Genomic DNA, 24118 nt, shown 5'->3' with positions numbered 1-24118 from the left:
CCCTCTTTTATTCAATGGGGTTTTGTCTTGCGTTTGATAAATCCATACAAATGCATTACTATAGGTTGACCAGCAGATGGCACCATTTTAACTGAATCAAATGCTTTAAAACAATTTCCCACAAGTTGGTTCAAGATGGTTGAGTCTAGTGCTTCTGAAAGCGCTACAATGGAAACTTAAAACTGTGCAACACTAGAAGAAACAAGTTTCTGCTTGGCTTTAACAACAAACCAGCTCCTGTCTGACTTCTTTCCTTTGTGTTGTCTTGTGTCTTATTGTGGTTTATCCATCTGACCCTTGAAGTTTGACCTCTTGCTGCGTTGAGTCTTACAATGTTTGTGAGTTTTGCAACGTTGGTCCATGTAATAGCTACAATTGTGTAGATCAGCAGTTGACAGATCTGAGATTTTGACTCCTTCCATCTCATGAGGAACCATTAAATTGTTCTCACACAATTTCTAATAAATAGATGAATTAACTCTATAAAAACCTGACCCTACTGTAAACCTAATCCTGAATCTGATACTGAGGGACCCTTTAATATTCTCATGATGGAATATTTCATTATTTATCCATTAGATTCTCAAATTGAACACACAAATAGAGATTAAATTTACATTGTATTGAAATGCAGTATACAAGTATAGATTATTCATTTATTTAACATGGCAAATAAAAAAAATTATTTCAAAATGAATATAATTATACCTTCTAATGAGAAACTAACAGAAAGGCCAAATGTGGAGAAATAGACTATTATTAATAATCTTCTAATATCTTAAATAATCTATACACATTGGCAACAAATCATTAAATCATCTCTGTCACCGCCCCTCTATTTTTCTGCTCTCTCATTTGTATCCACCCACTTGAACCGGAACCTTTTTCTCGGGATTCGCAGCCCTCCCTAACGGTCTATCGCCCTGACAGCCAGCCACAACACCGATCCTCATATCGCTGTGCGCCCGGCCGTCGCCGCTCATCTCTGCCCGGAGCAGGATGCGTCTTGTTTGATGATGATGATGATGATGATGATGATGCCTGAGTCAGCGGCGGCAGGACGCTCAGTTATGCACATCAGCTGCTACCGGTAGAAGTGACATTTTCATCCCGAGTGACAGCCTCTCTCCGCGGACACCCACCGACCGCTGACAGGATCCATGGGCGCTGCTATACGGATGCACCCTATGCGCACTGGTGGTGGTGATCTATGGTGACCGGCTCGGTGGGGTTGGTGACCCGTCGTATCAAGCTCCTGTTTCAGCGGAAAGGATTGATAGCACACAAGCCTTCCTCCGGGGGTCGATAAAGGGGGCGAGATGGGGAGCACGACCTCTTGCTGCGTGTCTGCCAGCCCCAAGCTCCGCAGAAATGCCCACTCCAGGCTGGAGTCGTACCACCAGGAGTCGGAGCTGAGCAGGGAAGAGACGGGATGCAACCTTCAGCACATCAGCGACAGGGAGAACGTCGACGGTAAAAATAAATAAATAAAAAATAAAAAAAAGAAAGGGAAAAAAAAGACAACTGCCACCATGAAGTGTGAGGATGATGAGAGAGCATACCTGGTGATAAAGTTGTATGGTGGTCTAATAGGGGTAATACTGGAAAAATCCAAACAAACAATATCATAATTGAACCATTCTGGGCTTTTCAAAGAAAACACAACAGAAATAGGCTTTTAGAGAGATTTCTAGTGATGTGTTTAATGTTTCCAAGCACCATATCATTTTGGAAATTGTCTTCAATTCATCAAAACATGAAATGAGCACAGAAGCTCATCAAATCCAGAGGCCAGCATTATATATGTAATAGAGCACTATGAAATAATGAGAACAGCAAAAGAGCAAACAACTTAAACATGATATTGAATACCTAAGCGTATATTAAAAGATATAGTCCTAATATTATGGCCTGGTGTCACTTTAAACTGGAAGGGCATAAGAGATCATTCATAACAGGGCCTCTATGAGATATTACCACCACGTGTAATCTTGGATTATCACTGTTGACCTCTTCAATGATTTCTATGAAATCTGCACTTTTCTCGTATCCTGGAAAAACAGATACTGCCTCTGCTCACAATCACCTGTCAGTCTGTAATATTGAGTGGCTGGCAGAAAATGTATCAGCACCCAGTGCAGCCGGGCACATGGATAAGTCATGTGTGCATTTTTTTCTCCCATGTGTCCTTGCAGAGAGATATGTAGCTGCAGACAACATCCTGTTCATGAGGGCAGACTCCTTTGTGCCGTGTCTTTGTTTTCAGCCTGTGCATGAAAGAAACTGCAACTATGGAATACAGCCCCCTCCATTGACACATGCTAATATGCATTACAATTGACCCATTCACACTGGAAAGTGCCTACTAAATGGGTTGCCTATTTTCAGCTAACAGCCAGGCATTACATATAAATGGATTTTCTCGGAAACTGTACAAGACCCAGTTTTTTCAGAAAATGTTTTCCAGACTCTTTCAGAGGTCGACATGGTTTCGGATTTGGTTTTCCATCATCAGAGAGTCTGCCTGCGTGTTTACAAGGCCAGTAATTATTACACAGTTTTTGTAACAGTATTGATATATACACCCGTTCAGTCTTAGACGCTTAGTCTTAAGAGTGTATGTCGCTAATAACACACAATGACATTTACAGTAGCCTCAAATAGTGGTTGTTACTGGCTCTAGGAAGTTGGACATTATCACACCAGTGATGCAGTGTAAGCGTCCATTTTTAAGGTTTGCTAATCAGTGGGTTGCCACATCAGTTGACTCATCAGTCTTAAAAAGGGCTGGTTTAAAGCTGCACTGTGGATATACTAAAGATACACACATTTTACATTTGCTGATTTCTTTATTTCTTTATTTGGATCCCCATTAGCTTCCACACAGTGGTCTCTCGTCTTCCTGGGGTCCACACACAAAAACAACAAATAAAACAAACAATTATTAGCAATCGCACTATATCAATAAAGCAGAAAAAACAAAACAAGCCAAACACAGAAAATAATTAAAATAATTCTACATTTAAAAACAAAAAAAACATAATAACTTACAATGAAAACTTAATCAAGATTGTCACAAATGCACATTAACAAGACGAACCTGAAGAAAACGGTACAGAAACCACAGTAATATCTAAATGACATTTATCACATTTTGCTTTAGTAAACTCTTAAAAGTTTTTCAAGTTATTATTATTTACTCTTTTAAATGCACATTATGTAATTTTCTGCTGCTAGGCGTCTTTCAATCAAAACAATAACAAAAGACGGGTCACGACGATGTTGTGAAGTAGTGTGGGATCATGGGAGTTGTTGTCATCATTCCAGTCAGCTATACTCCTTCATTGTCAACTGTTCAGGAGGTTTTCACTGGGAGCCGAATTTCCGTCCTGCAGAAAGACATCTACCAGGTGAATAAATAAAACACTGAATAAAGCAGTTTCAGGTTAAAAATCACTGTTTCTCAGAGTCTGTTCAGCGGACACAAGAGGTGTTGGAGGGGCTGCGAGCCGACCTGCAGCTAACGTTTGCTTCTCTGATCATTTAAGATCCGGACGTCTGATGACCAAAATCTTTCATCTAGTTCAAATATTTTGACCAGTCTTTCCTTGAAGGCAGACATGGTGTTGCTAAAGGCATCTTAAGTGGAGAGCTTGAGAGAGAAGCCCAAACCCAGCAGCCTCCTTTCAAACCTCTTAAGAGCTGTCCAGGTGCTGCATCACACGGGCGTGATTGTCGAACTGTCTTGCAGTTGGGTGAGAAAACAAAATCCGCCCCAGTCACAGATAATAATCTCAAAACAGAAGGCTTCATGGGTCTCTACTGTACTTACAGTCTTTATTAGTAGAGAAAGAAGTCATCCTGCAGTACAAATCACACATGAATACACCATTAGGATTGATGGTAGCTGGTGCTCTTTGCTGTAGGAAGCCTTCCAGTCGCCACTATACTCTCAAAATGAGTGCCTTTGATTGCACAGAGTCAGCAGGGTGAAAGACCTGCTGTCCATTGATCAGAGATGTCATTTCCTCTTGAGGGGTATATGCCTCTCACATTCTGGAGGCTATTAACCGGAGTGCTTTGTATTACGGTGGCGATGGTTATGCTGTTATTGTGGCTGCAGTTTCAATGGCAGGGCTGGCGTCATATCAATGAATGTTTTCTTCTTCTGAAAAAAATGTTTTTGGATGCATGAGTCTAGAGCCAGATGCTGTCCTAACAGAGGAGATTAAAAAAAAAGTGACATGAAGAAGATTCAAAGTCAGATGATTGACACTGAGCCGGCGCTACTTGACGGGGCTAAAGACAACTCGTGCTGAGGGGCCGTCTGTCTCAGTGGTGCGGTGATTGAAACCGAAGCGTGTCTAATGTGTTGGCTCTGTTACGAGTTCACAGACAGTATGATGGAGATTAGCGGGCTTCATTAGGATCTGCACCGTCAGAAAAGAAAAAGAAAAGCCCCGAGAGGCAGCTGTGAGGCTGTGTCGGAGCAGATAGGAGAAACCTCTAGGGGGATATGATTGCCGAGCATTAACACCTCAATTTAAACTGTGACGCGCTGCTTTCAAAGACATCATCTGTTCCTGATTGAAAGGGCCGGCTTTTTGTGCAATAAAAAGTTGGTAACATCAAAGTTAAAGTGCACTGTGATGCAATACAATTAGATTTGGAGCCCATTTAAATTTTGCACATACCCGCAATGAGCTCTGCATTCAACCCATTTATTGGTAGCAAGTTTCGGCCACAGAGAAGCACTGCAGTGTCATGGCCACAGCAATGGCATAGGTCCTTAATTACTTTAAGACACAGGTTATTAAGTAATTAATTGTAAGTACTACTTTTTACGTTTACAAAATGTTCTTCATTAGTGAAAAACAAAATGCATCAAAATTTCTCAGAGTCCAAGGCGACGAAGTAGTGTTTCTTTAAAAAGACCAAATTATAAATACATATTACAGTACAATTTGAGAGAAAAAAGGGAAACAACATACATAGCATGTGCTTTACATTGGACTCAGCACTTTAACTCTTAGCCTGAAATGATATCAGTACAGGGTCCCAGATCTTATCAAACATACCTCCCCTATCTCCACTGTAAAATCTTTTTCTCTCAAGCTTTCACATTCGTAGAATTAACTTCTCAGCAGTTACCATTCCAAAAAGGACAGCCTTTTTTTCATACTTACTGGCAGAAGATAAAGAGCTAGTTGCTCCTAGAATCGCTCTCAGTGGATCTGGTTTCCCAAAAACCCCTTGAAAAAAAGTGAAAAATGCTTTTCCAATAGGTGTTTTGTTTACTGCAAGACATATTCAATTTACAGTGACATAAAACAGAACACAGCAGAAAATCTTCACATTTGCTAATTTAAATGTTCATTCATGTTCTGTTGATCAACTAATTCTTATGCGCACAAAGTGCATGACGGTCACACGAGAGACCAGGAATTGTCCTGTGGTTATGTTTAGGCAACAAAAGCACTTTAGTTAACCATTCATTGTTCAGCAACGCATCCGTCCTGCTGACGCCATGACATTGAAGCTAGTTAGCCAGAAGCAGGTAACCTAATGCTTCTCATGTCAGTGAAATGAATTGATTATGCAGATTTAAGAGTTTTTATGACTCTAAATTGACATACAAACTACCTGTAACACTGCGTTGATTTCGTCCACTATTGTGGCAGTTTTTTGGTATATTTTTTTGTCATTGTTTTTCTGGCTTTAGCTCAGGAAGATGATGTCCTCATTCCTAACAGCTGTGATTGATTGTCTTTCCAGCCAAACCAAACAGCTATTAATAAGGACGTTACTAAACTGATTTGAATTCCCGAGGTCTGGAAACAAAGAAATGGTATTCTTGCTGTTAGCAGCAGTGCTAATGTTAAGTATTGAGCCATGATGCATGTAGATAAACATTTCATTCACTATAATGAACTTCCAAACCTAATAAAGTAATCCAGTTTAACATTTGTTTCCCGGGTTCGTTCAGTTTTTGTCACATTTTTCATGCTCTTAAAAATGCACTAATGTTGTCTTCATTAAGCCACACGAACACGACAAGTAACACGTGACCAAAAAGTTATTTTCTCCTGTTACCAGGAGAAAATGACAGGAAGTGGAAAATAGTTTGCTGTTGTACAAAGGTTGTGTGGGGATGTAGAGTACTGAAAGTACTGCCTTGGGTTTGATTGCAGTCTTACAAGCTGCTTAGTAGGGAATTATTAATTCTTGTTTGGACAAGCTGTCACATATAAAAAGGATTACAAGGTTCAAGGAGTCATGGAAAACCTGGAAAGACTGGAGAATTTGAAAGTTGTTGATCTCCCTGCATGGAAATGCCATCAGAAAGCTGCTGTGATATTTAAGCCATTCATAAGTAAACCTTTAATAGATAAACCTTTTAAAATCCAAGTGAGTAAAATATGTTATGTGTGTCTGTATTATGTTGATATTGAAGATGTGTTTTGCATGCTAGGAAATATTAACCATAACATCATCCTTGGACATTCAGTTTGATTATGTCAGTGTAACATGACAGACAGTTGTCTGTGTGGGCTATTGGAGGATTTTAGTCTTGGAGTCTCAAAATGACCTCCCAGCATTCCCTGTCTTTAAGAGCACATAATCACTTCCCTACATAACACCATCATCTCACTGACCCAGGGCCTTGAAGCCTGTCCAGCTAAACCGCTGGCTAGAGTTTCAGGAAAGAGCTTAGTTTGGTAGAACGACGGTTTTGCTGTTTTGCATGGCTCTCATATTTTCATTGACAGGCGCAGTTGTTTTGGAAATCATCCTTTAGAGCTATTGGGGGGTGAAGTACTTATGTAAAGATTATGTGAAATTGTATTTCTCATGGCCACAGCATTGGTCACTAGCTCTCTATCAGACCAATGTCCCTGCACCAAACATTGGGGTAGCGTGTCAATAAGTATAAGATACAGAGTCAGAAAATATCTTTGTAGTCAAGTTCTTTAAAGGCACAGTGTGAGGCAAAGAACAGTGTAGCCTCACCACCAAGTCTTTTTAGTACAAGGACCACACCAGATAGCAACCAGATTGAAGTTAGTTATGCTTTGGCGAAGCTGTCAGAAGTTTTGTTTATCAGTTATGTCACTAATTATGATCAGTTAAAACAGGCCTATGTAACTTTTGCTGACTCAGGAATGTCATTTACACACTAATACCTATCTGGAGTTTGCTAATATTGAGTATGAAAGTTTAACATTAGCTAACATTAGCCACCGTAAGCTACTGGTCATACCAGACCAAATACAGCTGTTGCAGCAAAATCCCAGAGTGTGTTTAACTGAACAGACATGTGTTTTATTAGCCTATTTATTAATTCTGCTTTTATTTTGTAAGATAACAATGTATTACTTCGTCTTTCAATAGTCATATAGTCTCTTGAAGAAACAACTGCATACATTATTATTATACATAATATTGATGGACTGTTCCAGGGTTATTGCACATTTCCACTCTGTTTTCCTATATGTAAACACTGTTTGAAACTAAAATGTAAACTTTTTATTGGCATATACAACACACTGTGGTAAAGGAGAAATTCACACCACCAGTGCCAATGACTGCCTTCCCTGGAGGTGGAAGATGGATGGAGAGGGAGAGAAAGAGAGACAAAGCCGTCATATGATCTGCCTTTCTTTGACAAAGCCCACTGTGTTTCTCTCTTAAGATGACTGTTGTTTCTGTAAGGCATCGTGCGTCAGCTGACAGGCTTATATTTAGGTACAGTGTATGGTGGGGTGGAAGCAAAAACTGGCTTCTTTGGTGTTTTAGAGCGAAATGTGGGTGGTTTGGTGAACCCTGTGCTGCAATATCCAAGAAGAGTTAAATCGAGGGCAACTGGACTTGGGTGTAGATACTTGAAGGCATTTCGCCTCTCATCCAACAGGCCTCTTCAGAACTGAGGCCAAGAGGTTTTTTCAGTTCTTCAGAACTGACGTAAAAAGTTTTCAAGTTGCCCTCGATTCAGCTCTTCTTGGATAACCATGACCTGGATGACTGAGAATCTTCACAGACTGTGTTGTGATGTTTTTTTGTTAGTTTAGAAGTTTTGTCATATAAAGGCTGGTGTTACTTACAGTGCTTTTAAAATGCTGCAACATTTGTTTTTGATTTGTAGGTACATGTACTATTTCCAAATGATGGATATCTTGTTTTTTAACTGAAGTCATTATTTATGCCCCTCTGAACTGGGTTGAGTGCACTTGAGAAGTAATAGTGTGATATCTACAATTAGTCTGTCTTTGGTTTTTACATCATAGATTAAGAGTTGCTAGGCTGTGGAACAAATATAAACCGATAACTTGTAGTTATCAACCTCTTTGCTTTCACTTTGTTCTCTCACCTCAGTCGGATGCTTCTATAAAATGCCTCATTTTGAGGTTTTACTAAAGATAGACTGTCCTTTACACTGTCATCAATAGTCAGATAATTGCACCTTTGTGCCTCCTTTTCTCTGTTCTACATTTTCAATCACTTTGAATAGGGATGTTTACTATGTTGGATGGAACTTGGAAAGATTTGTTCTGTTGCAGTAATTGTAAAATAGTTTTTTTTTTTAATGTTTTGCTTTCAGAAACCTTTAAAATTTCTGTAGTAGAGGCCAAGGAAAGACACTGGTTTCAGACTCAGAAAACAGGCCTCAAAGGCGAGGCAGTAGAGCATATAACAGGTTTTTGGCAGAATCTGCAAACAAATTAAAAAGGAGCAAAGTCAGGCATCGGTTAAAAACAGGCAGCAACATATCTGGCAAACGAGTAAATGTGGGTTTGGGGAGAAAATATTCTTGCCCCGATGTCTAATAGGGAGCAGGTGTGTAGACAGGTGACTGGTCAGGTGACGGGTTAGGGCAGGAAACACTGAGGTTAACTGGTGGGCAGGTGAGGAACCGCGAGCAGGCGGGAAAGTCAGCTGCTGGCAGGTGTGGAAGGTAGAATACACAACAGAGAAGACAGAAGGAGGAAGCATCTGTTGTCATGACAATATAAAAACATCCTCATGCTTGAAATGTACATAAACATACACAACCCTCATTCATTGTCTCATTCAGGCTACACAGTACCCCAGAAATCTAATCACACTTCTCTCTAACAGTGTCATTTCTCAGCCTCGATAGGTGTTTGAAAGTTTGGCCCAGCGAGAATGAAGTCATATAACGCGGTTATGCTGAAGTAGCACAAAACATCCAATTGTTTCCACTGTCTAAAGCCACATCAAATCCCATTACTATTTTTAAAACAGCAGCAGCGGCAGTCATGTGTTTCACCAGGGACAGATGACTGGCTCAGCTCAACATGTTGGCAGGGAGGGAAACAACTCTATTAAAGGTTAGAGTGGGAAATGTAATGAAAAACCTGAACATTGTGACTTGTTCTTTCATTTTTTCCCCCCCTTTGTTGATAATAAATTATTCCTCTCAGGGTCAGGGTATTCACAGGAGAGGGTCCTTGTTTGATTTATTGACTAGTAATGAGACTAATTTACTCCACACCTAATTACCACTTCAGAAAGGCGTGTTGGCTTTGAGCTGTCGAAGGCAGAAAACACTTAAAAGGCTGATTCACGCGAATGAGGACTCAATCTTGCAGGACAGTGTCAGCTCCCGTTGCAAAACCTATCAAAACCAAAACCACTACCAGGTCGATGCAGCTGAATATGCATCATCTGACTTGGCCTTGTGATCCTCCCTCCCAACCAGGTTCAAACGCTGGTTGGATGCCCAGTGATTCGGTGCTCTCATGCAGTACTCACATCTTCCTAAATGGCTGATGTGTAATATATCTATATTTACCGTCATTCCCCACTTTATTCTATCCAGATCAAAAGAAATTGAAGCGCTTAAGCAATTTGTCGGTTGTTTTTTGTCGATATTTTCGTAACTCTCTGCCGCTGTCACTCTTCGCTCTGAATAAAGATGACACAAAACTGGAATGACTGTTTCCACTGTTTCACTGATGCTTATTGTCTTAAATGATAAAAGCAGATGGAAATATCGCTTCAAGTCTGTTTATCCCTGATATACAAAAAAGAAGAGACTGGAGAGGTAGAAGAAAAAAAAAAAGTTATAACACACTCGAGTGGTTTGGTTTGATTCAATCACAGAAAAGGAAAATTAGATTGTTTTTACGCTTTTAAACCTGAGGCTCCTGCAGACACACACTGCCTGATTAATCTCTCACCAACCCTGCATTTGCTATTAACCATAATCGATTGGTTGTGTTTGGTATAACAAAGACGTTTCCAGCAGGGAGATGGAATAATTAACGCAATGTAGATGATCAATCAATTGATTATGTTCGCTGCAGGTTTAGAAACGAGATGTTTTCTGTAGGTCATCAGGGTCTTGTGGAATAACAGCAATGTGATCAACATAGTATCATTAGTAGGAGTGCAATGATAAAACCATATAGGGTTCACAGTTTGATGGAATATACAGTACATCTCTGATATTGAAATGAAATGTAAAATAAAGCAGCTTCTTTATAAGCAGGTTGTGATGGATTTTTTATCCCCAGAATGCATTTAGGTTACAGTTGTTGCAGAATTAATACCACAGCAGTTGTGCTAACAGCACTATTAGTAGCAGTTGTCATAGTAGTGGGAGTAATATTTACAATAGGGGCAGTGGCAACAGTAGTATTAGTGGTGTGGTGTGTGTTTGTGTGTGTGTGTGTGTGTGTTTGTAGCATAAGCGTATGGTAAGTGCTTTCCCAGGGAACTTTCTCTTCCAGGAATATGGGCCAGTGTGCATGTGTGTACAGGTCATTTCTGTTTGTTTAGCCTAGTCCACAGCCACTCTAGCCAATGGTCAGTGTGTGTGTGTGTGTGTGTGTGTGTGTGTGTGTGTGTGTGTGTGTGTGCGTGTGTGTGTGTGTGTGTGTGTGTGTGTGTGTGTGTGTGTGTGTGTGTTGAAACAGTATAAGGGGGGTTAAGAGTTAAGATAACGTTCTCCTGTTGTTTGACAGGGACATGATAATGAAGATGGAGCAAATGTTGAACACTAGCATCAGGCATGAACGATCAACCAGCTACATCAACCAATGAAAGAAGAAGTCTTTAACTGGTTGTTGTTTAATTAATCAGGATAAACATATCAACCCCATGAAAAAAGAAAAATCATGAACTTGTTATATACTGTTGTTTATCATTTTCTGAATAAATAAACAGTTTATTGTAATCTAGAGTTCAGGTCGTATCATTCAGAAACTCACTCATATTGTGGTTGAAATATGTTACTGGTACTCATTTTCCAAAGTGATTTTTTCCACTTAACTTACATTTGGCTTCAGATATTCACATGTAGCTCATTTCAGAGTAATCCAAACTGTCCTCTAAGATGAAACCAGCAGAGATTAGCACGCATGACTGAACAGTGAACATGTTCACTGACTGTATGGGAGCGAGTCCGGGCTCATGCTACCACAGACTCCAACAATAACACTGGGATGACATTCACATCATAGATGTAAGTCAAACTGTTTGCAGAGGCTGAGCTGCTCTTGTGGCGGCTAATCCCAGTTGGTGAAGCCTAATGACTACAATACAACAAAGAACCATAACTAAATTTAGAAAAAAATGTATAGTAGCCTACTTCACAGCATTTCTAATCAAACTGTTACTATAATAGTTATCTAACCCAGAAAGGCTAGCTTGAAACTTAAAAGACCATTGTGCTAACAAGCTAATGTAGAGGTTTAACACAAGAGGAAGCAACAGGAAGAGCTTCGGAAACATAATGCTAATGAAGATGTTACGGTTAATATGTTAGGTAACAGTTAGCCGCTTACACATTCGGCACACAGAACAATTTAGTGTTTTGTTTCCAATATTCATTTTTGTTTCCTGAACAAAAATATCTGGTTTTAAGATGCTAGGTCCATTTTCTTCACCAGCTAGCCTTCCACTTAGCATCTCTGCTAGTTTGGTGTCTTAAGCTAGCCTTGGTTTGTTTGTGCTTGGAAAGATGGTGACTTAATCAATAAGCTAAGGCAGATTCAGTTGTGAAATTAAAATCATTGCATAATAAAGGAAGGTTTTAGTCTTGTCTGGGAGAAGTAACATTTTTTTTGGCCTGTAGGTCTCTGTCCCATCTGACCCTTTGGGCTGTTGCAGAAAATATTGGCTTTATTGTCCTCTATAGTGTAAGCTTCAATTTTCCTAATGTGAAAATATAACAAAACCCTGAAGGTGGAGGAATGGACAGGAGTGACGTATCCTAAAAACAAAACGGATTGTGGTAAGTGATAGCAGCGTAGTGTTGCTGAGACTGCCATATTTAAGCAGATGCTGTTACTTACTGCTTAGATACTGACACAGCAAGATGCTTGAAAGAAGCAGACGCAGAATCCAAACCACATACGGCACAATATTGCAAATGTAATCAGCAGGCCTGTGTGCTGCTTGTCATATTCTGCTTGAGCCAAAACAGAAAGACACATGTACAGTATAGGGGGAAAAAAACTACTCAGTTGGAAACACCATAGTGCAATTATGGATAGAACTGCTAAGAGCAGGGTGCGCCTGTTGTTAATTCATTATGTAAGAGCAGTAAGGCAGACAAGTAAGCTTTCCAGCTGATAGGTTAGCCGAGGTTCTCCTGTTTCACCACACAGATGCCGGCTGCGAGTCTTCTTTAAAGTTTACTTGAGGTGGTGAATATCACGTATCGGTATCAACACTCGACACCAGCTGCTGTGCACGCTGGGAGTTCCAGCAGGTTGGCCTATAGTAGGTCAGGTCCAGTCAGATTTATTCAGAAATGCTTTAATCAATCAGTTGAGTCCAAAATGCCTTTCAGAGAATGTAAGACGAGGCCAGAACCTTTCAAACTATTTGAAGAGTTTACATACATTAAACCAATTTTTTAAAAACAATCGATACAGAAGGTTAGGTTTGTTAAGGTATAACTTTTTCTTGCAGTGCCTCCAAACATGACATTAAATTGACAGATGTACTGTAAATGAAAGATGCATTTTTTCAATGGATTAAAAACTGTTGATTTTGTGTTAAAAAACAAAATCTTGTGGGTACAAATGTTTCTGGTGACTAACCCTGAAAAAAAAAAAAAAAGTTCTAAATAATAAACTTCTTGCCTTTAGGTTCTTTCATTTGTTTTTCCAGAAAGACACAGGCTTCACAGTTATATTCTATTGTAGACTGAAGCGAAAAGTGAAGTGAGTGTGTGACTGACAGACTTAGACTGACTCTTGACTCCTGTCTGACACATGTCATGTGTCATATATTTGACTGCTGGGCTGCTTAGGCTTTCAGAACTAATCAGTTGTATTTCTGAGACTTCTGGGAGGGGAAATGTGTTTTGATACTGCTGACTCTGGCGCAGTGCAACGAGGGGGAGCAAAGACTGACAAACCTGACCCAAAGGTACATGAAAAACACATGCTTCGTAGTTATTCTCTGTTGTAGACTGAAGTGAAAAGCCAAGTCAGTGTGTCACTGGCAGACTTAGACTCTTGGCTCTTGTTTGACATGTGTCACATATTTGACACATTAGTGACATCTGTCAGAAATGATTCCATGATGACAGGACAGTGTGTGTGTGTGTGTGTGTGTGTGTGTGTGTGTGTGTGTGTGTGTGTGTTTGTGCATGCATTATAAACAATTTATCTGCACAGACAAATTCCTCAGTGTGTAAAATCTGTCCTTAAATCAGTCAAATTTCTTCCTGAACAATATCATTGTTCTAGAAGCAATATGTAGAGAAAAGAAAAAATACTGTACTGCTGTGTGTTAACATGGCTAATGTGACGACCCTCTGCACCTGTTGCTTCCTGTGTGTGGCTTTCTCCTTTGCAGGTACTAGAGGTGGGTTTGGCGAAGGGTTGTCAGTACCCGGGCTTATTAGAAAACCTGGCACACCTGGGCCCTGTTTGTGTGTGTTTTTAAAACCATGTTGGAGCTCGGTTCTGGTTCTCTCGCCTCCCTGAGGCACCCATTTGTCACAAACTGGCTCAGTGAATATGACAAGAAGGGTGATCACACTAAAAACAAACATTTTATCATAACTAAAACATAAGACAAATAAGTGGTATATGTGCTGTGGAGGTGTTGTATGAGCAAAGGCAAAAGATGACACCAAAATAAATGGATGTCAGCAATTGGGAGTGTGAGGACAAGTGACCAGATGGGCCAGCTTTTGTTGTTCTCTGGAAGGCCCAGGTGAACTGCATCAGCTGACGACCCTCACATGTCGACCAATTGCCAGGACAACCTCCAAGACAATGGGAGGGGCGTCACAGGTGCAGGTGGAATGTGTTTATTTTACATGTCATTTAATGTATCCTGGTTATTATCATCAAAAATAACCCACAATATAAACAGACTCTGATTGGAAAAGGGTTTTCTGTGATTACTGGCCATTAAAAAAAAGTACATGAAGCTTGTCTGTCATCATACAACATCTACCCGTAGAGCAAAGACATGTTTTGTGACCACAGCAGATATAATCCACTAGACTGCTGATTTTATCAATCAGTATCTTTAATTTGCATTCACTGGATAAATTTAGTTATGGACTTCCATGATTGCTTCATTGGTCAGTCAGTAGGAAATCCCTTCTGTTTATATTCTCGACCCCATGAGGTCAGTGGTGTCACGCACCGAAAACCAGCTCAGCCACTGTTAAAGCTCTAATTTGTGAATGTGTTGAAATTAGCCCCGGATGCAGTGATACTCCTGATTACTGTTGCATAAGGTGTTAACCTGACACAAGCCTAATCCAAGCTCAGTGCATTCAGCCTGGTGGGCTGCGGAGGCATTCAGCCAGAACTAATCAGATGTAGAGTTTGTGTTTCTGAAACCAGCAGGAGGGGGAACAGGTTTGGATGTACTGCGGATTCTGGGTGGGAGCAGAGTTTGAAAAACGAGAAGTTTTGAAATTATTATCATGACTCAAGTGAGTTTTGTGCACCCTGAAAGTCCTGAACTGTGTTACTTTTGCAGATCTGGAAATGTGGATAGAGCCTGCAGGGTGGTCTGGTGATTAAAAAGAGAAGCCTGTTAGAAAACCAGTATATTTTTCTGGATAGGATTGTTATCATACTTCTGTCAGCAAACAGCAGTGTTATTCTCATTTCAGTTCCCCGCAGCCAGTCGTCCTGCAGCAGCTGCTTCCACGGAGACAGATGATCAGTTGTGCTGCTCCTCCAGCATCGACATTGTAATCAAACAGCCTCGATCTTGATCTGGGTCTGTCGCAGTCATATCATAGGAGTCAGAACGTTTGACAGTGCAGACTGCATGCCGGGCGTTTTTAAATGCTGCTTTGAAAATATCGCACTCGATGGATTTCATCTTGGAAGTGCAAAGTTTGGGATACGAGTGCAAAAATACTGAGGCTCTTCTGTGGTTTATAATGATGCTGCTCGTTCAGTCTGATCTCAGTGGAAAACTTGATATAATGCGGGTAGAATCCATCAATGTTCTGATCACATAGCATGATTTTAAAACACCATGTTTTGTTTGAGTGCTGGCTGTGAAAAAGGGCGAATAACTAAGGAGAGATTTTCATATTAACCTCTGTTATCAAAGTAGCTGCTGTTATTTACGAGGAAACAAGGGAACAAAGCATTTTGGCATATATGATGAAGGCACATATTTTGGGAGTCTTCCCTCACGCCTTATAAGATGCAGACACAGAGACGCGTCTATGGCTCATGTCCTCAGGCCATGATGCAGTCCAGATTAGCTCTGGATGGGAGCATGAATCATGCCTGGATGTGTTTGTGAGCACAGAGGAACAAAAAATAAGCTTAGAGCCACACACGGGGGGAAACAATGGAACAATAGAAGATAATCCCCACAGAGAAAGATTGTGACTTGAACCTCAAATGTTCATCATTAAAACTTCAATAATCCTGATTCTGTAGACAGAACATAGAACAGTCACTACAGGAAAACATCTCACATTTATTACATTGTTTTTTTATGATCGTTTTATGACTCCTGAAATCAGATGAAGCTATTTTTTTTACAAGTCACTTCAAAATCAGAAAGTTTCTTCTACTGATCAACAATCCCAACAACCCTCTACAGAACACGGTCGCTTTGCGCTGTGCTGGGGCAGCAAAAATTGTGCTATGTTGCCCTGTGTAAACATTTTCTATTGCTGTACTTGCATTGAAGGAACATTTAAGACGCCAGCAGCTGGAATTTGTCTCCACATTACTCACAAAAAGTAACATATACGCTTTGTGTTTCCACAGAGTTGAACATGGAGTACAATCCGTCGGACCATCCGCGGGCCAGCACCATATTCCTCAGCAAATCCCAGAACGATGGTAAGTAGCTTCATTTCAAAGGATTTGATTGATGTATCAATTTTTTTTTTGCAGTTGTCTTTTTAATGAGCATGTGATTGAAAAGTCATAGTTAGTCTGAGGAAGAGACATGTGCCTTAGTTCGGCATGCTACACTCCAGTTTTCAGTGTGCATCATCACACTGAACAATGACCGAGATGTAGTAAGTATGTAGGAACGCTGATCTCAGAGCTGCAAGAAATTTATGCAACGGCCTGAAGCATCTGACTAAGAGCTCCAGCATAGGGCTGGGAAAGTCATTGCCTTCTGTGAAAAAAAGGAATTATTAACATGTTTCTAAGAGCTATAATCACCACAGCATGAGATCATCATCTGTCTTAAAGGCCAGGGCAACAAACAGCAGGACAGTACTGGCTTTGTGATGTTGAAGTAGGGGAAAACTGCATCTGATGAATGGTTAAATTAAATCTTTTGCATTTTACACATATGGATGTTAGATATTGTGTTGCATCACTGTGATTTTTGCCCAGGATTATGGACTTTGTCACCCAGAGAATCTGTTTGTGCCATGAGATGGTTGTTGAGTCACTGCGAACAAACAAAAGAGGGAATCAAAAAGTCGGACAATAAATGAATGAACATGACATTTTTTGTGATTATTGTTGGTTGTCATTTAGTTTTGGAGGAAAAAAAGTCACATGTTGGTAATCCACCCCCCCACCCCCCCTTCATGGCTTTAAGGGATAAAGCAGAGGTTATTTTAGCCTTTTTTTTTTTTTAATCAACAAATCCCCTGAAGACAACGAACCAACAGTAAATTAATCCTACTAGCAAATATTGTCTGTATACTCACAGCCTGATATGTGCCTGAGTAAATAAAGTTTGGAAGGTCAATTTACTGGGTTTGGTTGTTTTCATGATCGTCATATAAAACCAGCCGTATCCTTTAATTCGCTGGTTTCCTTCATAGTGGAGCAGCTTCTTGTGACACCTCATCACAAGTTGAGTTGTGAGCAGTTAAACCAAAGACTGATGTTCATGCCTGAAATGGTTTCATTTTGAAGTTAGTCTTTATAGTCCCAAAGAGCCAAAGCTCTAGAGTAGTTTACAAGAGAAAAAGCAAAAATGTGAGGGAATAACTTCACAATTCACAAACAAGGGAGACACAATCATACCTGAATATGTAGCAAATAAGCAAACGCTTACTCCATGTTACCTTGATTAGAATTTGGGGTTATCTTAATATTGTGCATCAGCCTAAAATGATGTGTGTGTATATGATGTATGAATTGAGCAAAGGTTAATAACTACTGCTTTATTGCAGCACATTTGAAATGTATTCTGCTGTTGTCACTTTATGAGAATCAACGACTGCTGCAAATGGAATAAGTTTTTTTGGTTCCTCTTTTTTCAGAGGTGCCTTACAGGAATGGTGAGTAGTCGTGAGTGTGACTTTGTCTCCCTCTAGTGGTGTGACAGCAGCTTTTCTTTTAAACTCTCAATGTTTATTTCTGCTCGAACTCTTTTTCTGTCACTGCTCAGCTGTTTTAACAAAAGGCTTTTTTTTTGTGAGTCTCAATTAACATTGTGAAGTGTGTTTTTGCTTCTGGTTGATACCTGCTGGGTTTTCTTGTACGTGTCTTTCTGCTGCTCTCAACGCAGAAGTAATTAAATTCATTGACAAACCTCCCGTTCTTTCTTTAGTGCAAGACAAGCGAAAGAGCCTCTTCATCAATAATGTGAGTGTGCAATCATTTCTGTTTCCCTCCACAAATCTAATCCATGGTGTTTATCAGTTAATTGTTGCTTTAAGTAAAAATCAGCTGGCGTTTGTGTGATTTTGAATGAACCACACGTTGTGGACAAAGCAAGCTGAAAATATAAGCTGTCACATTTTTAGGTCTCATGTCGTTGATTCTCGTTTCCCCTGTGCATGATACCCTGTCGGGTTTTATGTGGGTCAGACAAAAACATGTACACTCTAATAACCCTCACTGTGTGTGTGTGTGTGTGTGTGTGTGTGTGTGTGTGTGTGTGTGTGTGTGTGTGTGTGTGTGTCTGTAGCACGGAACGTTGAGGCGGAAATACAGCTCCTGCTCCACCATCTTCCTAGACGACAACACAGTCAGCCAGCCCAACCTCAAATACACCATCAAATGGTTAGAACATGACAGCACAATAAAAGAGAAATGGTTCATCTGTCCGATTTCCCTGTTCATATAAACAGTTATTTGTTTTCTCTTTACAGTGTAGCACTGGCAATTTACTACCATATAAAAAACAGGTGAGAACTCTCAGTCATTTTCCGTACTTAGTCAATAATGGGTTTTTTTTGGTAAACTTTTAAACTGCAGCCTGGTTTTGGATTGATGCACATAATGATACATAAATGTGGACTTTAGGGTCAAAGAAAATGTGAATTTAGTGACTTAATGTTCAGTAGTTTTGTCTATGTACAGTATTCTGTTTTATGTAGGCGTGTCTTTTTGTGTTTGTATTTTATTTGTATTTAAAAATCCTTTCAAAGTAGTGGATTTTACACTTTATCCACCAATTTACGCCATCTGTGCTACATCTGTGCTACTGCTACTTATGCTACTGACCCTGTATAATCTCTGGAAGCAATAATTGTAGTCTTAACTTAGTGTAGAGATAAATCAACCATGTGACTGTGTTGCCTCATTCTAGGGACACAGATGGAGGAATGCTGCTGGAAATATTTGATGAAAAGCTTCACCCTCTCTCAGTAAGATTTCCGATTTTTTATCCTTCTCTGCTCCCACCTTCCATCCCTTTTCTTGTCTTTTTTCTTGCTCCTGAGGGCTCTCATCCCCCTTTTACTGTATTTTTTCGTTTATCTTCTTTTGCATCTCCTCTGTTTCCAAATGTCCCTTTCCTCCTTCAACCCTACCAATTTCCTCCCCTCCTCCTCTCCTGGCCCACCACATCTTCCCTTCCTCTCTTTAACCTCTCTCCTCCCTTCTTCCAGAAATCCGAGGTGCCACTGGACTACAACCAGCACGACCCAGAGCAGAAGCAGATCTACCGGTTCGTCAGGACGTTGTTCAGCGCTGCTCAGCTCACTGCTGAGTGTGCCATCGTCACACTGGTAAGATTTTTAACCTCCTTCATCCTCCTATTATGTTTTTTGAACCATGCGTTCATCCAGTTCAGACAGTTTCTGTTTAGGCCTTGGGGGGAAATTGCACCCTGATGCACTGAGACAAGCCAGGGATGTGTATAAATTGGTGATGTGGCTGTGCATCCGAACTCCCACGTTATCTCTGTGTGTTGGTGGGACTCAGAGACCACTGATGAATGTAAGATGTCATAGAGGAAAAAAAGAATATATACCTCCTGACAACACGGAGCAGAGCATGAATATAAATTACTTAGACAGATTAGAACGCCCACCTTGTTGAGGACTTGTTAAGTCACGATGATAAAGCTTCCAGACTTGTAACCTTTAGCTTTTGAAAATATCTTTGGTGTTTTTTTGTCTATTTGAATCATTGTCTTTTGCCCTACTTCCATGCCCAGTTTTCAGTGATGTCTCATATCTTATTCGTGTTGCTGTGCAGGTCTACCTGGAGAGGCTCCTGACCTATGCAGAGATTGACATCTGTCCGGGGAACTGGAAGAGGATTGTTCTGGGTGCTATCCTGCTGGCCTCCAAGGTCTGGGATGACCAGGCTGTGTGGAACGTCGACTACTGCCAGATCCTCAAGGATATCACTGTGGAGGACATGTGAGTATTTGTACTAAGACGAATGGCAGCTTTTACCTTTATAACATTAATATTAAACAGCAAGTTTAGGGTTAGATTTGGAATTAGTTTAATATGAACAGAAGGAATCATGATGAAGATGATCTCTTACAAGTTTGAGCCTCAAAGGCTCAACAATACTTAGCTTCTGTAATTAAAGAGCACAGACTTGTGAGATTCTGTATCTACACTGGGGTTTGTGAGTTTAAGGGGACATATATTTTATTTTGAAAGTCATTAGTTCAGTCTGGTGATGCAGAAATGTTATTTTCTTAACAGGAATGAATTGGAGCGGCAGTTCCTGGAACTCTTGCAGTTCAACATCAACGTGCCGTCCAGTGTCTACGCCAAGTATTACTTTGACCTGCGGTCGCTTTCGGAGTCCAACAACCTTAGCTTCCCCCTGGAGCCGCTCAGCAGGGACAAGGCCCAAAAACTAGAGGTCAGAGGCCTCTGTTAAGCTGCACATCCAAGCAGTCTTTTACCTCTTTTTTTAAATCTGTGTCCCCCTATTTTTAATTTCACTTTAAACTCTTAATTTTCCCACATGTTCCCATAATTTAGTAATTTGCCAGTAAAATTGAATCTATAATTTCAAGTTTATATGTGTTTTGAAAGGTCTGACTTGAAAAAAGCTTTAAAGGATACAAAACAATGTCATGAGGTTGTTACATTGCGGCCGTAAAGGATCTATTTGTAAGTTTTGCTATAAACCAGCGTTAGCATTAACAGTGGTTTACAGTTGCTGCAAGAGCTTCAGCCATCTTTGCATTCATAATACAAAAGGTTATAATACGTCCTCTTAGCAGCGCTACTTCTTCAGGGCAGACTGGACGCTACAGTATCTCAGTATTGAAAAGTGACAAGATGGGCCCAACTAGGCCGGGGCTACCTAGTTAGCATACTAACTTCATTGGCGAAATGATAGAAATAGATGCAGAACACAAGGGTTGCTTTCCACCTCTGGAAACAGGAATAATGTCTGCTGCTGAACTCCTAATGTTTCTCCCAGACTGGTAAGTAAACAGCCGTTAATGCTAGTGATGGTTATGTAGCCTAGCAATAGCAAAACTTACAAATAGCTCCTTTAATAGTTGAACACAAGATTACTCACAAGCAAGCTATTCTTTCATGAATGCAGTTTGTCAAAGAAAAAATAACTATAACATTTTTATTTTGTTAATAATAACCACTACTACGCCCCCTCTCCAGGCTATTTCCAGGCTTTGTGACGACAAGTACAAAGACATACGGAGAGCTGCCAAGAAGCGCTCTGCCAGCATGGACAATCTATGTGGAATCAGATGGGTTCCTGCAATTCTCTCCTAACCACTAACAAACTGCCATATACTGAACACTTGCATCAGGCTACAGACACTAACCACATGAAAAAAAACAAAAAAAAACAACAAAAAAAACTCTACACGGTTCTGTGCTGAGTTCAAGAACTTTGGTTTGGATACCCAGATAATGCCAAGACCTGGATCTTAGTGGAACAGTGACTGAAACCTGAAATCAGCCTCTGGACCCCACACCTTCAAACTAGAGGCAAGAAACTGAAACCACATCTGTAGTTTTGGGAGATGAGCTGAACTCCAGAGGGATTTCTAACCTTACCTGATGCCTTCACAGTGCCTCAAAGCAGCTATGAAAGAGAGAAAGGAGTTCCTGGTTGTTCTATCAACTATGGAGAAAAATCCAGCTCTGGACCATGAAGGACGTCCTGAAACTAGACAGAGCCTTGAAACTTCTTCAGATGGCAGTTTGAACCTGCCTTAATGTAAAGACTCTGTTCAGTTTTCTGGTTTTGTCTGACTAATCTGGTTGACATAACCCGCCTCTCAGACGGCCCTGGAACCTTTCAACGAAGCATATTATTTATTTTTACCTTATTATTTCCACTTTTCAACAGTTGCAGCTGCCTGATCCCTAACTGCAGAATTTCAAAAACAGTAGCATAGCACTGGAATTTGTACCGATTATTTATTTCCTTTTGACAGGTCTTAGAATAATAAAAGTGTTAGCAAGTTTTCTTCTCTGGAAATCTTTGTATTTAAGGTTTACAGTATTTCTAGTGTACCTCTTGATACTCAGGTAGTCTGTTTTAGTATGTTAACTGATTTTGATGCTCCTCATTTGAGTTATACTGAAGGTTGAAACACAAATTATGATAAGTGAGAAGCAAACAGCAGATGAAAGCGGCTAGATTTCCCATAGATAAATGTGTGACCAGTACAGTCCTATTTCAGGGACATGCACAATCAAACACTTACAACCACAATACTGTATAAGATGAAATATATACTAGAGCATGTTTTTACTGAGGTTCTCATTCACTATTCATCAGGTTTTGGTTGTATCTTAACATCACTTTGTTAAGAGGTTTCAGCAGTTAATACTAAAACATGAATATTCCTCAAGCCAAGTTGGATTGTAAGTGCCCCACATAGGCTTTGAGTAGAATGAGTGCATCTCTCTGCTGACATCTAGTGGACATTTGAGCATTACAGAAAAACTATCAATTCAGAGTTTGATGATTTTAAAGGGTCAGTTCACCCAAAATTCCAAATTCTTAATGGTATTTACTGGAGTAGAATGTTTTTACTATCCATCAGTAGAAAGTAGTTCCTATGAAAACATTTTACAGTGAAAACGGTGATGGTCAGAGAGAGACATCTCAAATAAATCCAAAACAACCTGCAAGATCAGAGGCCATTAGATGTAAGTGAGAAAATATGTCTGAACTGAATTGACAAGGCACAATGTGAAGGTAAGAATTGGGGCTGCTTATTGGAAACAGATGTGGGGTTATTTTTGCACTTTACAAATGTATTTAGCACCAAACTCCAACACCAAACCTCAATTTTACAGTTAAATAAACTAAAAGTTCAACCTCAAACCAACAGAATAATCGCAGCCAACAGCCGGGTAAACAGGTCTGACAAGCACACTCTGCAGGGGGTGCTAGTGCATATAGAGGATGCGAGGAGGCCACGTAGCACTGCTTTGTTTTTATTTATTCAGTATTGTAGAGCCAGATAACCCATTACATCCATAGTACAGTACATTTGGAAAATGTTCAATAAAACACACTCCAGTCTCATAAGTGTCATGCTCAATGGCTGCTACCCCAGACTCTTCTATTTCCTGGCTGATGCCTTCACATTGCTATCATAAAGAACAGGACACTAATACTTTGCTAAGGAAAAGGGAGCAAAATGATATTTTCAGCAGCAGCCTTAACCAAAGAAAACTCTACAAATGTGGGTGTTATCACATTGTAAGTCCTCTGTAAAGAAGTTGTCACATGTATGATCACCACAATCACTAGGACGTGACCAACAGCAACAATCTATCCTGAATTAAAGCATTAGCCATGGTGTATGCTCCAATTTTCAAAAAAGGTCAGAGTCAATAAAAGGGTTGGTGTTGCTTTAGCACAAAGATGTACATTAATTGCCTTTACATTTCAGAGATATTCTTTTGGGTATTTTGGTATGCAAACCAAACAGAAATCTGAAAATTATAAATCATTTTAGTGCACTTGTACTCGTTTAAAGATTTCTTTTTGGGCATTTTGCCTTTATTCACAGGGATAGTGGAGATTGACAGGAAAGAGAGAGAGAGAGGGGGGATGACATGCAGCAAAGAACCCAGGTTGCATTTGAAACCAGGCCCCTGGAAAAAAAAAGACTGAACCTTGATATGGTATGAGCTTAACCAGGTGAGCTACAGGTGCACCCCATTGCATTTGCACTCTTTTCAATCTCAGTATATTCAATAAACCCCGACTGCTGAGCCAAGAATTTCACAGTATCGAAACTGTTTCCATTGTGCATCTAATTTCAAACTAACTGCTACTCTCAAGTAACTGATCAGGGTTTCATGGTTTTGTTTTTCTCATTTGTCATTTGAAAACTCACCCACTACAATTATTTTGCAAATGAACTTTGTACAGTGTATAAAGAGTTCAGAAACTGACACAGGTCAAGTGTACATTATTTATGAACTTGTTGATTTGTGTTTTTAATAAAGAAAAATGCTCTTGTCTAC

General features: G+C 40.0%; 1 protein-coding gene across 2 annotated transcripts; it reads left to right on the top strand.

Moving 5' to 3' along the window:
* The first annotated feature begins 204 nt into the window (after window positions 1-204).
* On the top strand, window positions 205-24115 carry LOC130179322 (cyclin-Y-like). Of its 2 annotated transcripts, XM_056392224.1 has the most exons (11): window positions 211-1473; window positions 16245-16319; window positions 17714-17731; window positions 18004-18038; window positions 18364-18458; window positions 18548-18583; window positions 18988-19045; window positions 19289-19408; window positions 19881-20047; window positions 20345-20507; window positions 21278-24115. In XM_056392224.1, the coding sequence occupies exons 1-11, from the start codon at window positions 1320-1322 to the stop codon at window positions 21392-21394; spliced, it is 1038 nt and encodes a 345-aa protein (XP_056248199.1). In that variant the 5' UTR covers window positions 211-1319; the 3' UTR covers window positions 21395-24115. The 2 variants fall into 2 exon arrangements, with proteins under 2 accessions (XP_056248200.1, XP_056248199.1); XM_056392225.1 differs by lacking the exon at window positions 17714-17731 and having other exon boundaries at window positions 205-1473.
* Window positions 24116-24118: the final 3 nt, after the last annotated feature.

This window comes from Seriola aureovittata, chromosome 12 (genome assembly GCF_021018895.1).
Source record: "Seriola aureovittata isolate HTS-2021-v1 ecotype China chromosome 12, ASM2101889v1, whole genome shotgun sequence".
Classification (NCBI taxonomy): Eukaryota; Metazoa; Chordata; class Actinopteri; order Carangiformes; family Carangidae; genus Seriola; species Seriola aureovittata.
This window is presented reverse-complemented; position numbering and strand designations above follow the sequence as displayed.

What these genes read in the sequence shown, in the direction of transcription:
- LOC130179322 (XM_056392224.1), top strand. Translation starts at nt 1,320, where the DNA reads ATGGGGAGCACGACCTCTTGCTGCGTGTCTGCCAGCCCCAAGCTCCGC. An exon ending in CTCAAATACACCATCAAATG is followed by an intron (nt 18,459 to 18,547) that starts GTTAGAACATGA and finishes TTCTCTTTACAG; the next exon opens with TGTAGCACTGGCAATTTACT. An exon ending in AAAAGCTTCACCCTCTCTCA is followed by an intron (nt 19,046 to 19,288) that starts GTAAGATTTCCG and finishes CCCTTCTTCCAG; the next exon opens with AAATCCGAGGTGCCACTGGA.